Source organism: Heterodontus francisci, chromosome 23, assembly GCF_036365525.1.
Source record: "Heterodontus francisci isolate sHetFra1 chromosome 23, sHetFra1.hap1, whole genome shotgun sequence".
In the NCBI taxonomy this organism is placed as follows: Eukaryota; Metazoa; Chordata; class Chondrichthyes; order Heterodontiformes; family Heterodontidae; genus Heterodontus; species Heterodontus francisci.
Genome location: NC_090393.1, coordinates 17811096 through 17825959, shown reverse-complemented (window position 1 = coordinate 17825959; position 14864 = coordinate 17811096). Strand labels below are relative to the sequence as shown.

General features: G+C 40.7%; 1 protein-coding gene and 1 non-coding gene across 3 annotated transcripts in view; both read right to left on the bottom strand.

Annotated features, from left to right (window-relative positions):
• coro1cb (coronin, actin binding protein, 1Cb) overlaps positions 1-14864 on the bottom strand; it is a 198441-nt gene that overhangs the window by 43964 nt on the left and 139613 nt on the right. For both annotated transcript variants that reach the window (XM_068054781.1, XM_068054782.1), the window contains one exon: positions 4664-4793. In XM_068054781.1, the coding sequence (XP_067910882.1) occupies positions 4664-4793 (130 nt within the window). The remainder of the gene's footprint in view (positions 1-4663; positions 4794-14864) is intronic.
• LOC137383056 (U5 spliceosomal RNA) lies at positions 9170-9282 on the bottom strand. The gene has a single exon (XR_010977334.1). It is a non-coding gene; the product is annotated as a U5 spliceosomal RNA (small nuclear RNA).

The window sequence follows — 14864 nt, the reverse complement described above, 5'->3', positions numbered from 1 at the left end:
TCTATATAAAGATTAAAGTCCCCCACAATTATTACATTGCCTTTGTTACAAGCTCCTATTATTTCTTACTTAATGCTCTGTCCAATTGTATATCAACTGTTAGGGGAGATGCTATAAACTACTCCCACCAGTGTTTTCCCACCTTTTTCATTCCTAATCTCCACCCAGACTGATTCTACTTCCTCATCTAATGAACCAAGATCCTTTCTCATGACTGTCCTTATGTCGATCCTTCACTTTGAGGGCTACTCCTCTTCCTTTTTCATTCTGTCCGACTTTTCAAAATGTTGTGTACCCTGCAAGATTTTTTTTCCCAATTTTGGTCACTTTGTAACCATACCTCTGCAATGCAATTAGATCTAAACCATTTCTCTCTATTTATGTCACTAGTTCATCTATCTGAATTTGTGAATGCTTCGCACAAAGATAAAGGGCCTTTAATTTTTTTTTTTTAACTATTCTTTGCATGGACCTTAATCGCTGATGCACTATTACTGTTAAACTCTGTCCCTTCCTGGCCCACACTGCTTACCCACCTCTAAGAAGTGCAAGAACAATAGGGCAGTAATAGTAGGGGATTTTAACTACCCCGATATTAACTGGGATAGTTTTAGTGTGAAAGGAATTGAGGGAGCAGAATTCTTGAGGTGCATTCAGGAGAACATTTTTGGCCAGTATGTAGCAAGTCCAACAAGAGAGGGTGCAGTTTTCGACTTAGTTTTAGGATATGAAGATGGGCCGGTGGAAGGGGCAGTGAGAGCGCATTTTGGTGGTAGCAATCATAATTTAGTCAGTTTTAACATAATAATGGAAAAGGAGGGAGACAGACAGGAGTTAGAGTTCTCAATTGGGGCAAGGCCAATTTTAATAAACAGAGGAGTGATTTAGCGAAAGTGGACTGGAAATAGCTACTTGAAGGTAAATCAGTGTCAGAGCAGTGGGAGGCAAAGGGGAGATTCAAGGGGTTCCGAGTAAACATGTTCCCACAAAGAAAAAGGGTGAGACAGCCAAGTCTAGTGCCCCATGGATGTCAAAGAGCTTACAGGGGAAGATAAGGCAGAAAAGGAAAGCTTATGTCTGACACTGAGAACTCAATACTACAGAAAGCAGAGAGGAATATAGAAAGTGGAGGGGTGAAATCAAAAAGGAAATTAGGAAAGCAAAGAGAGGGCAAGAAAGAATATTAGCAAGCAAAATCAAGGTGAATTCAAAGATGTTTTATCAATATATGAAGAGTAAGAAGATAACTAAGGAGAGAATAGAGCCCATAAAAGACCAAAAAGGTAACCCATGTGTAGGGGCGGAAGATGTTGATATGGTTTTTAATGAATACTTTGCGTCCTTCACAAAAGAGGGGGACGATGCAGATATTGTAGTTAAGGAGGAGGAGTGTGAAGTATCGGTTGTGATCAACATAAGGAGAGAGTAAGTATTAATGGGATTAGCATCCTTGAAAGTTGATAAATCATCAGGGCCAAATGAAATGTACCCTAGGCTATTAAAAGAAGCAAGAGAGGAAATAGCACAAGGTCTATCATCTTCCAGTCCCCACTGGATACAAGTGTGGTGCCGGAGGATGGAGAACTGCTAACATTGTAGCTCTGTTTAAAAAAGGAGTGAAGGATAGACAAATATTTGCAGTCCAGTCAGTCTAACCTCAGTAGTGGGCAAATTATTATTCTGAGAGACAGGATAAACTGTCACATAGAAAGGCACAGGTTAATCAGGGATAGTCAGCATGGATTTGTTAAGGGAAGATCTTGTTTGACCAACTTGATCAAATTTTTTGAAGTAGTAACAAGGAAGATAGATGAGGCTAGTGCAGTTGATGTGGTCTACATGGATTTTAACAAATCTTTTGAGGAGGTCTCTCAAGGCAGACTGGTTTAAAAAAATAAAATCCCATGGGATGCAGAGAAATGCAACAAAGTGGATACAAAATCGGCTTGGGTGTTTTTGACTGGAGGGCTGTTTCCAGTGGCGTTCCGCAGGGCTCAGTACTGGGTCCCCTACCTTTTGTAGTATATATTAACCATTTAGACGTAAAGGTAGGGGGCATGATCAAGAGGTTTGCAGATGACACCAAGATTGGCTGTGTGGTAGATAGTGAGGAGGATAGCTGTAGGCTGCAGGAAGATATTGATGGTCTGGTCAGATGGGCAGAAAAGTGGAAAATGGAATTCAACTTGGAGAAGTGGGAGGTGATGCATTTGGGGAGGTCAAACAAGGCAAAGGCATACACAATTAATGGGAAAATACTGAAAAGTGTAGAAGAAGTGACGGACCTTGGAGTGAATGTCCACAGATCCCTGAAGGCAGCAGGACAGGTCGATAAGGTGGTTAAGGCGGCATATGGAATCCTTTCCTGAGGTATAGAATATAACAGCAGGGAGCGTATGCTGGAACTGCATAACTGATTGGTTAGGCCACAACTGGAGTACTGTGTGCAGTTCTGGTCACCTCATTACAGAACAGAAAGGATGTAATTGCACTAGAGAGGGTACAGAGGTGGTTTACGAGGATGTTGCCAGGACTGGAAAAATACAGCTGTGAGGAAAGATTGGATAGGATGGGGTTGTTCTGTTGTTCTCCTTGGAACACAGAGAAGGCTGAGGGGAGATCTGATTGAAACGTACAAAATTTTTTGAGGGGACTGGATAGAGTGGTGGTGAAGGACCTATTCACCTTAGCAGAGAGGTCAGTGACTAGGGGACATTGATTGGTAGAAAAATTAGAGGGGAGATGAGGAAAAACATAGTCACCCAGAGGGTGGTGGGGGTCTGGATCTCACTGCCTGAAAGGGTAGTCGAGGCAGAAACCCTCAACTCATTCAAAAGGAGTCTGGTTATGCACCTCAAGTGCTGCAATCTGCAAGGCTCGGACCAAATGCTGGAAGGTGCGATTAGAATGGGTGGCTTGTTTTTGGCCAGCACAGACACAATGGGCCTTAAACTTTCTATGATTCTACCCAGATCATTACACTGTTCTATTGTCTTGATGTTTCTCTTTAGATTTATAAATCTCCCTTCAGCTGACAACAACCCCATCCCCCCACCCCTCTGTTTTTAGTTGAAAGCCCTATCCACAGCCCCAGTTATATGATTTGCCAGGACACTAATCTCAGCCCAGCTTAAGTGGAGCCCATCCCAGTGGAAGAGCTCTGTCACAGCACACAATTTAGCCCATAACCAATGTCCACACTTGTGCATGCCCCAGTGCAGTCAGATTTGAGACCAGGACAATATTCACTCCGTAACCTAAAAGGCGCTGACCTCAAGCACACTACCTTTACAAGAGCTTGGAGTCAGATTAGTTAATTCAGCACAGATCACTGATGTAACCTGGAATCTGCCTGGTTTGTATGCCTCAACACTACACTCCAGCAATGCACACATCAACAATCATTAAGGTGCAACTGATGAATGAATCATTTTTGGTAGGGCTTGCTGTCTTTTAAGAGCACAGCTTTCATACAGAAATCTCTGGAAAATGAACTTTTTGGAGGAAAGGTGTGCAACGCGATTTAAATCAGACTGTCAATTTATAGGAACTATAATCTTGATCTAAAAAAGCTCTCCTTTAATGAGCTTCATAGACTTTTATATAAATCATGAATGCTTTGATGTCATTGATGCCTCATCAAATGCTTCATTAGTGAAAGCTTGCAGTGGCACTCTTTGGTGTACTAAGGTCAGAGCCTCCATTTTGGAAATAAAGCCAGACATGCGGAGGAAATCACTTGAGGACTCCCAGACTTTTAATGAAATGTAAAAGTAATGGGTCTCACATCAATACTTACAGATGAGTGAATGAGACTAATGGGCAATTCCAAGCCTGCTTTATTTTAAAAAAAATCTAATGAGCTGTAGGGTTTTTCTCACATCTAGTGAAAGGCTATTTTTTGATAAAAGGGAACTCAACCGTTAGTACCCACAAAAACTGAACCATCAGAATTTTGTCAATTTAACAAAGTTATTTAAAGGGGACACAACTTAAAAGAATTTTCACAATCTCAAGTGTCAAAAGAAGTGCAACTGAAAGTGGCTGCTCCAAGGATTCCATTGAATTATAAAGTATTTTAAAACAGAAACAAAGGATAAGCAAGACATAGCTTTTACTACACATTGGGCTGATAATGAAATGCATAGATTCAATCCTGGGAGAGAGATGAATAGTTTAGATTTTAAAAAACAAAAGGTGATGAATTTGTACTGGAATGCTCAGATATAACAAATACAAAATGGAGCTGGATAACCGAAGTGATTGAGGGATATACAGTATCTTTAAAATCTTTGGGATTTGGCACATGGATTGCAACAGTCTTTTGTGATCCAGAATATTTCTACCATCCCAAGCATATTAAAATACTCCCATGGTAATGCTAAAGTTCACAAAAACAGAAAAAAAGGGTACTGGCACTTGTTAATATTAAAGCATAAATATTTTTAACAAGGAAACTCAGTTACTAACATGACAAGTTAGGACTCAGGGAAAGAGGAAAAAATGATGTTACAGGAGTTGTTCCTCCGATTGGAGATTAAAAAAGACGCCCAGATCCCTCCTTGAATTGTACCTGCACAATGGGAAAGGGGGGGGGGGGGGGGGGGGAAGGAGTGGAGCATGGGGGGAGGAGCGGGAGGGGGAGGAGCGAAGATTACCTCACCTGCACTGAGGAGAACATTGCGCGCAGTTGGATGCCAAGATACAATCCCAACTCTCTTGGAATGCCCTTCCAAGATGACTACAGGATCCGAGATGGGAACTGTCAGTCCATTCTCTGGGATCTGCCAGACCTGTTAGTCGGAAAACAAAAAGGTAAATTAAACTGAAACGAGGCGAGTGAAGGCTCAGGACATCATCCTCAAAACATACTGCACAGGAATTCTAATTCTGGCCAAATTTAAATCTGTAGAATGACAACCAGCACGTGGGGTATTAAAGATTTACTGAGCTGCGACTGCACTTTTTTTCAATGGCTCCAGGGACAAAACCATCAGATGCCATCATAAACATTTGTTTCTGCCACAACAGGCTGCCTTTTAAATTCCACTCATGCAGTAATTGAATTACGAGAGAAATGTTAGGGGAGCAGTAATTTAGATAATTAGCGAAGGGCCAAGCTTGTGTTTACACATATACAGATGCACCCAGAGTGAACCTCGGCAGAAATTAGATGGATTGAACAGGGTGCACAAGTTTAAAAGTTACTGAAGGTGCAAAAAAAGATTTGCAAGAATGATGCTAGATTGGGAGGTTATAATTATCAACAAAAACTGAATAAGCTAATGCTCTTTTCTCCAGCAAACAAAAGGCTGAGGGGTGACCTAATAGAGATCTTCAAAATTATGAAGCAGTTTGATTGGGTGGACGTAGAGAAAATGTTTCCACTTGCCAAAACATAGGGCCATAAAATGACGGTCGAGAATGTGAAACTCAATGCCACAAAGTGGTTAAGTTGAATAGCATAGATGCCTTTAAGAGGAAGCTAGGTAAGGACATGAAAGAGGAATAGGATATGTTGATGAGGGTTAAATGAAGCAGGGTGGGAGGAGGCTCATGTGGAATAAACACCAGCAAAGAGCAGAAGGAGCAAATAGAACTTACAGCACAGAAACAGGCTATGTAATTCTATCTAAAAGAGACTGAACCTAATCTCCCTCTGAGAGTTTATAAGCCTGTCCAACAATTACAATCCAAACAGGGCAACAATGATGTTTTACTGCCACTAGATTGTGAGGACCTTCCCCAGCCATGGGAAAAATAATCTTTTGGAAGAAATAAAGCTGAAAATTGAGATTTTTCAATTGTCTGTTGCTGGCAGTAATGTGGAACTCTACCCAACAGATAATTTCACTATATTCAGAGCCCAAGGTACTACTGAACCAGTTTAGTAATACAAGAAGACCATTCAATGTAAAACGTATGAAAGGTTTTCCAAGTCAGAAGTTTTCAAACCGTTTTGAAATAAGTATCAGTAACAACTCTATAACCAGAGAGTAAATAATCTCAAAGCAAATTATTAGTGTAAAATAGGATGTATGCAAGGGAAAATAGAAGACTCTCAACAAAAATATGCTATTGGTTCATTTTATAGGAGAACTTATTCACGTGAAGTGTTCCATAGATAGATATGGGTGAGGAAGACCATTCAGGCCAGCCTGGCGTACCCACCTGGAAAAGAAACATTTTATAATTCCCTCCACCACAATGCCAACTGTTAGTTCAATTAATTCAGGATTTCTGTCTCCACAACCCTAACAAGGTCATTTCATGTGTTAAATCACTTGCGAGAAGGATTTCCTGGTAGTCGTCCCAAGCTTTTCCAAGGGTGATTGAATGTCACAATTCGCCATACTTCACCCTATTAAAATTTCTGGTTTGAGGCAGGCTCGGTTTAGAAATTCTCCCTGGCAGGATAAGCATGAAGACTCTTGCTGATAAGCAAAGGTTTAAAAAAAAATGCACAAAATAGCTGCTTTCAGCTTTAATAGCTGCTGGTCAACTTTAACAGCCAACTGACCTATACTGGTAAGGGTGCAGATACCTCTTATTTACATCATTGAGAGCCAACCATTGAGCTAAACATCCCCCTCAATTCGTACACATTATCATACCTTACATGCCACCTGATCTATTATAGGGGAACCCAGAGCAGCTATATCAGACCCTCATATCTTGCAGACAAGTCTTTTGATTGCAACAGTCCCTTAGGTGGTTTCCCTGCACAGGTGACTCAATCTTTCCAACAACTTGTAAAATACATCAAACTTTTCATATCTCTGGTGTGTACAGCAAACAGATGAGGCATTAAGTTAGCCTGTTCCAACAGGTCAAAGTTTTACTGAAAGGTCTAAAGTTGAGTCAGCTCTGTGGATAAATCCTCACACCATTGCCTGGAATATGCTCAATATAAAAACAGAGGAGAATTCATAATTCCAAACCTTCTCAAATTTTTTTTTTTCATTAAGGGAGTCTATCCTTTAGCCTTGAACTAGCAGCAACATTGAATGGAGTTGGTTAAGTCTGTTTTCCACCTAGCTCCTCTGATGGTTAGTGGTCAACATCCATACTGATCAGAAGACTTTGGATTTGTGCCCCATCCTGTGGCATGTTAGCTACACAGTTAACCAGAAGTTGCTACATTTTCCTTTAGCTAAGGAGAGGGGGAAAAAAAGTCAGTTAGGGTTCCCACGCCCTATGATAATCGCGTGATCTCTGTTGGATAGTGTGTGGGTGTGTGATATGCTACAAAGTCAAACAGCCTGCCAGCACTTATTGTCTAGACCAGTGTTGGATGAGAAAGGTCATGCAGTCCATCTTAATTCACCCATTCAGAAAGATAATGAAGTCATCCCATTGCAGTGTTCAATAGTTCTTAATTCCAGAGTTTTCACACCATCTGGAAGTCTATTCTACATGATCTTTGAAAAGAACTTCAATGCGCCCTCAGTGTTCCATTTTGTTTTTATATTATTCATTCTTAGGATGTAGGCATCATGGCAAGGCTGACATTTACTGCCCAGTTCTAATTGCCCTAGAAGTGTTGATGATGGGCCTTCTTGAACTCTGCAGTTTGTGCTCCCTCAATGTTGTTAGGCAAGGTGTTCAAGGAATCTGGCACAGTGACAACAAAAGAATGGCTGATGTGTCCAAATCAGGATGGTGTGCAACTTGGAGAGGATGTTGTTCCCAAGTACCTGTTGCCCTTATCCTTCTGGATGGTGCAGATTGTAGATTTGGGAGTTGTGGCTCAAGAGTTGAGTTGCTGTAGATAGTACACTTGTGATGAAACATAGGTTTAATTAGGTAGAATTAGGATGTAGTTAACATATTATACATTTTAGAATCAAGGTAGAATAAATGGTTAGTTTTCAAGACTCACTGAAATTCCCCTTTAAGAAGGTAGAGTTAAAAGTTTCAAGGTCTCTGTTATAATAGACTGTGAACCAGGAACACCTTTTAAGTTGGAAAATCCATTTCAAAATTTCTGTTGCCAGGGAATTGGAGGATAAACACACACAAACATCCCGTGTGACATCAGTAAGAGGTAGCTACAAACCTAATTAATTGATAGTGTTTGGTAACAAGTAGACAGCTTGACTCAAAAGAAGGGTTCAAGCTACCATAAAAGCAATTATAAAAGAAAATAATTAGATGGAAGAGCACTGACAAAAACAGATGCCAAGTAAAGTCAAATATAAACATTTTGACCAGATAAATGCTCACAACTTGAAGAGCAGGGGAATTCCAGCAAAACATGAAGTGGAGGTTAGTTAATGATATTACCATATATGGATCTTAAAAGCAGGAAAAACACACACAGAAAGGTAACACTTATATACTAAAAGGTCGGATGATAGTTTAGAAACAGTATAAACATGAGGGCTTTTGAAGCAAAAACTAGAAGTATTGAATTCATCAATGCTTCTCAAACTATGGCTTACCTGGGGAATTTAAGGTAAAATTTACTTTAAATTTTGATGGCTATTCTAAGGTATTTTGCTGTAACAATATCAATGTTGAACTTTTGGATTCTATTTCAGAAATAAGATTGTGTGTTACATCTCTTGGTAATATTTTATACTGAAATATACTTATCCACTTAAGATTTATTAGAGTTATAGAGAGATACAGCACTGAAACAGGCCCTTCGGCCCGAGACTGTGCCGGCCAACAACCGCCCATTTATACTAATCCTACATTAATCCCATATTCCCAACCACATCCCCACCATTCTCCTATCACCTACCTACACTAGGGGCAATTTACAATGCCCAATTTACCCATCAACCTGCAAGTCTTTGGCTGTGGGAGGAAACCGGAGCACCCGGCGGAAACCCACGCGGTCACAGGGAGAACTTGCAAGCTCCGCACAGGCAGTACCCAGAACCGAACCCGGGTTGCTGGAACTGTGAGGCTGCAGTGCTAACCACTGTGCCACCCCAAATGAGCTTTTATTTTCGGCAATAGCCTTTGATGCGGTATCTTATCAAATGCCTTCTGGAAATCTAAGCACAGCACAGTTTGAAACAGGCTGTGAAAATATTTGGCCCTGTTGATTTAGGGAAACCATTTTGAAAACAAAGATATATCCTACCTCAAAACAAGGCACAACTGAGCAATTTCCCGATGACAAACTTAAGTAATGTACATAAAGTTCTCACTTTCATTCTTTTAAATGGAAGCCCCACAAAAAAATTATTTAAAAATGAGTGTTCCTCTCCACAGAAATCTTTAGTAAAAGGCAAAAGACTTATACGATTTGAACAGAAACCAGAGCAAACTAATGAACAACCCCCCCTACTGTCAACCCACTGCACTCTTAGCTCTTTATCATACTGAGCAGACACACCGACAATCAACATAGATATTGGAGAAAGACCAATTTAACCCAAATATATTTTTAAATAAAAACTAGCCACAAACTGATAACATCCAACAGAAAGAATAACTATTGACCTTTTGCACACCAATCTAGTTATGTAGATGAGTGGGTGGGGCCTGAGTGCAGCTGTTGCAGATCGTGTGCACTGCTCTGATCAGATTGCATGTTCAATTCTTTAATATATAAAAGTTAATAAATCATTTTACGCAGCATTCTGTACACAACTACAAACCCCACCCCCGTCTGTGTCTCTACGTGGAGAGATGCGTATTGAAGAGAGTTTCCCAGACCCTTATAATATCTGGGATATTTATGACTTAGCCATAATTATTTTAAAATAGGCTATCTGAAAGATGCTAATATTCACTGTTAGTTTTCTTTCTTTGTGTGAAAGCTAGTTCAATTCTTTGGGCCCAAATAAGTGTCGATAAGAATTTGTCTGGTTTGAACTTAAAGGAGATTCATAGAAATGTACGCTGGATTTGGTGTAGTCCCTATAAGGGGTTTAGGTCATAAAACACTTCACACTACTGTCACAATGTGCCAGTGGTGGACAGGTGGATGTTTAGGTCACTGGGTGAAGTACCAATCAAGCAGACTATTTTGTGCTGGATGGTGTCGAGTTTCTAGACTGTTGTTGCAGCTCCACCTGCCAAGGCAAGGGTATTCCATAATACTCCTGCCTTGTAGGTGATGGTAAGGCTTTGGGGAGTCATGAGGTGAGTCACTCACTACAGATACCAGCTCCTAACCTGCTCCACACTCTAGCAGCCACAGCATTTACGTGGCTGGTCCAGTCGAGTTTCTGGTCAATGACAAACCCCCAAGATATTGATGGCGGCAATGCCATTGATTGTCAAAGGGAGGTGGTTAGGTGCTCTGTTGTTGGAGATGGTCATAACCTGGCATTCATAGTGAATGTTACTTGTCACTTTTCAGCTGAAACCTGGTTGCTGTCCAACTCTTGTTGCATGCAGACATGGTCAGCAGCACTGAGAAATTGTTAATGGACCTGAACACTATTCCTCAGCACACAGCCCCAATCTGACCTTAGGATGGAGACAAGGCCACTGATAAAGCAACTAAACATAAGACACCGTCTCTACTCAATTTAGTTTTAAATAGTGTTCTGGATTTACCTTTCCCACTCCATTAACTATTGATACACTGCTATAAGATCACTCAGCTCATGTGACCATATGGAAGAATGGCCATTTAGCAAGTAGCAAAGGGCTAATGGCATTTGTGCAACAGCATCCCATGGTTGGTCAGCACTTTTAGCAGAAGGGGTGGAATTGGGGTCAAGTATTTGCTGTCTATTCAGGAAACAGACAAAGGATTAAATACAAGAGATTTATGACAGAGAGAATAAACTTTTTTCTTTATACACAGAAGGTTGGGAGGTTGTGGAATGCACCATTTTTGTGCACTATTGAAGCAGAGACCATATCAACTACATCTTAATAGGTTACGGACTGGTGGTTGGATGAAACAGGAATAAATATGGGAAAAGGATCAACACATGGGATTAGGAGTACAGCTCACATGGAAATTGAACACCAACAGTTGTTGGGATGAACAAGCTGCTTGTATGTTTTAATTTCTAAGTAATAAAGGCCTCCAACAGCAGATGGCAGTGATGTCGTTAAACCAGTAACATTGTACTTCACAGCAGGCGGGTCCAAGCTCATCTTTGTGGCTAGTATGGTTGCATCCAGTGGAGCCTCGTGGGCCACAAAATTTTGGATCAATGTTCTTGTTAACTTACATCCATGTCAAGGTGTGGATACCAACAGATCTTAGTTTTTCAATTTAAGATTTAACAGCACAAAGAATGATCCTCTCCCAAAAGTCCAAATAGATTAAAGTCACCTCGGCTTCATGAGCTGAATTGGCAATGCTCATAAGCCACACGTGGCCAAGGGCTGTAGCTTGGACATCAGCTCTGCAGCATTAACCCAGTGTCAGCAACAATGCTTGTAGCTCAAATGCCAACCACTCCACACATTTGCTTATCCAGGTGTGCAATATGTTCTCTTACTTGAACAATACTTGAACATTTGAACAAAGGATAGTGGGCATCTTAGTAGGAAATAGTACATTCACATTGAGGATAAGCAAAAATACAGTCGTTGGTATCCCAATAAATATATGGCAAGAAACCAGACAAATCCTTAACATCCAGCCCTCACTTCATTTGACACCAAGGGCTCAATAGACATTTACCACCAAGCTTATGTCTAGGGCAGCATGATGGCCAAGCTTGGCTCACTGAACTGTCTTGCATCACCCAGTTTGGTCTGAATATAAGGTTACCAACCCTCAGTTAAGACCCCATAGTTTGAGTAAACCTACCTGCCAGATCATTGTGTTCAGAGCTTATAAACCACGTCCCTATGCATGGCTTGGTTCAGTTGACTTCTTCCTCCCTTGGACAGTGACGTTTGCTTCTGAGATGACAAGTTAGTGAGCCCCTTCAGTGATGGGCTTATCTTTTCTGCTCTGATCCTCTGTGCTAGCTGAATACACTTCATGGACAAGTGATAGTAGCTAAACTAGCTGGATTAACAGTCACTTTTCTTGATCTCAGACAATTTATACAAATAAATGACATCTTTGCCTGCAACTGGTTGGTGGAGCCAATTTGACTTACGTAACCCTCTTGGTTTCTGTCCTGAATATATTATGTACTTGAAAAGGTATCTTTCTATATCTGCAGAAGACTAGAAAGCACTAAAAGAACCTCAAAAAGCTAATCGAAGAAAATCTAATAAAGGCAAAGTCTCTGCCAAGCACCTTTGTACATCCTAAGATCAAAGAGAAGAGAAAAAGTTTGCAGGGCTACAGGGAAAAGGCAGGGTAGTGAGACCAGCTGAATTGCTCTTGCAGTAAGCTGGCACAAACATGACAGGCTGAAGGGCCTCCTTCTGTGCTGTAACCATTCTATGATTCTACTTTGTGTTATTCTTGAATGCAATCCTTGATGCTAGCCTCATCAACAGTAAAAAAATATCTGTTTAAAGAAACTGTGGTTTTAATTAGTTTCAATTTCCAGCATTCATTTGAACTACTGACCACTTTGTATGGCTATTTCAAAGATAAAACCTCAATCTTGAGGACATTATTTCAGGCAATTTACAGGGTATTTTTCCACCATAAGATTACAACAATCTAGCGAAATGGGCTGTATATTTCTATCTCAAGTTCAACACTTTCCCTTTTAATGCAAAGACTGCATTTGCCAGGAAGGGTTTCTTTTCATTACAGGATGAGTGACACAGGCAAGAGCAGGAGTGCGAGATACACCTTAAAATATAAACGAGTCCTGCCAACTCATCTGAATGTCGAGTTACCATCTATAAGTGGGAAGGAGGAACAAAGTTTCGGAAACAATCCTAACTTTTTATTTGCTGCACTCTTTCAAAAAGTCCCATTCAGGTTTTCCAATCTATTTATTTCACAGGGGAAGACAGACAATGTAATGACTCATATCCTGACAGATCCTTTGGGCCATCAATGCTGCAGATGTCAAACAAAAATAACTGGAACTAAATTAAGGAGATGGATAATTCTCAACTGAGCAGCAAACCCGTGTAATCCTTTGTAAGGATGACTAAAATTTAGCTTGTGTTCAAATCAGTTTTACAGCAATTCATCTAAAATAAACTCTCCCAACAGTTTCCTGAACTCTCATGCAGCTTTCAGCCAAGAACATGTACTGTTGAAATTCAAGGGGTGAAATTAAAGAGTTGAAACCCCAGATAGCCAAGTGTTAAGGGCTATATAATGAACACATCAAACTATGAACATGTGCTAGTGTTTAGTACATTGGAATTCCTAACCAGTGATGAAACCGGCTTCAAGCACAATGGAAAACAGATTCAAGCTCACCACAGTCGAGTCGTCTGACAAAACTGCTCTGTTCAGTATCTGTATGCAAGAAAAGCCAGCACAAGGTAAAATTTAAAATATCTAATGGTGGACAGTGCAAGAGCTGGAGTGAGCCTGTATAAGGTAAAAATAAGGACAAGCCAGGAAAAAACCCAAATGGTGAAGCAGGATGGAATGTCATCCTGCTCAACGCTAACCACCAAGAGTGTCAAGAATTTATTTTTTTTGAGGGGAGGCAAGAAGTGCACAGGATGGACTCCCAGAGGCCCTTGTCATTTTAATTTGCCAGTCATGGCTGCAATGTTAACTGCCTAAGAGGAGTAGTAGTTATACCAGGTCTTGGCCATAATGTTATACACAGAAGGTTGGGAGGTTGTGGAATGCACTATATTTGCACACTACTGAAAAAGTAGGTGATGTATACAAACACACCATCCTGACTTGGAACTATATCGCTGCTCCTTCACTGTCGCTGGGTCAAAATCCTAGGACTCCCTAACAGCACTGTGGGTGCACCTACCCTACTTGGACTGCAGCGGTTCAAGAAGGCAGCTCACCACCACTTTCTCATGGGCAATAAATGCTTGCCTGGCCAGTGACGCCCACATCCCATGAAATGGAAAAAAAATACCAGGTCTTGTGATTGTGAAACATTCTGTGGGGAGAGAATGATATGTTTACTCAGTATAATTCTTGGTGGTTTATCCAGAAAACTCCAATGGATTGATGGTCCGGATTTCAAGAAATTATTAGAGAGCTAGAAGCTGATTAACCATTCATCCTCTCACCATAGTGTATGTGTGGAACAGAAATTTAGCAAAAGAAAAAATAATCTGCTTACTACAGATTAGTACCTGAATTGGACATCTAACTTGGGCTAGTTGGATAGATAAATGGAACACAAGTCTGGGAGAAAGACAAGCTGAAGTGTTTGATGTTGGATTCTCACTTCAGTGCAACAGAAGAGTTTCAAGTGTTAAAATCCCCTGCTTCTCTTATGTGACCCATACAGGTGATATTTTAATTCCTGCACAATAATTTAGTTTGTTACCAATGACTTCTAAGACTAGAGTTGCAATAGAACAACATGGATTTATATAGTGTCTTTAACATAGTAAAACATCCCAAGGTGCTTCACAGGAGCATTATCAAACAAAATTTCACACCAAGCCACCTAAGGAGATATTAGAACAGGGTGACAGAGTACAGGTTTTAAGAAGCACCTTAAAAGGAAAAAAAGAGAGCTAGAGAGGTTTAGGGAAATATAAATGTAGTTCAAGTACACAACCACAACATGGTGCAAATGCTTTCAGTCCCTGTCTATGGAGGTACCTTCCCTATTGTGGGAATGAGTAATGTGCAGAATTGGACACTGGTGGCTGGGAGCAAGGGGGGGGGGGGGGAGGGGAGGGGAGGTTGGGGAAAAGAGGTGCAAGAAACAAATACACAAGGACAAGGGGGGAGGAATCGTCACTCAGAGTATAACTGATACACCAACCCAGTGCGTCAACAGATCACCACCCCCTTTAGCATGTATGGCACATGAATCAATTGCCATTTCTGTTTCCTTTGTGTAGGCACAGCATTA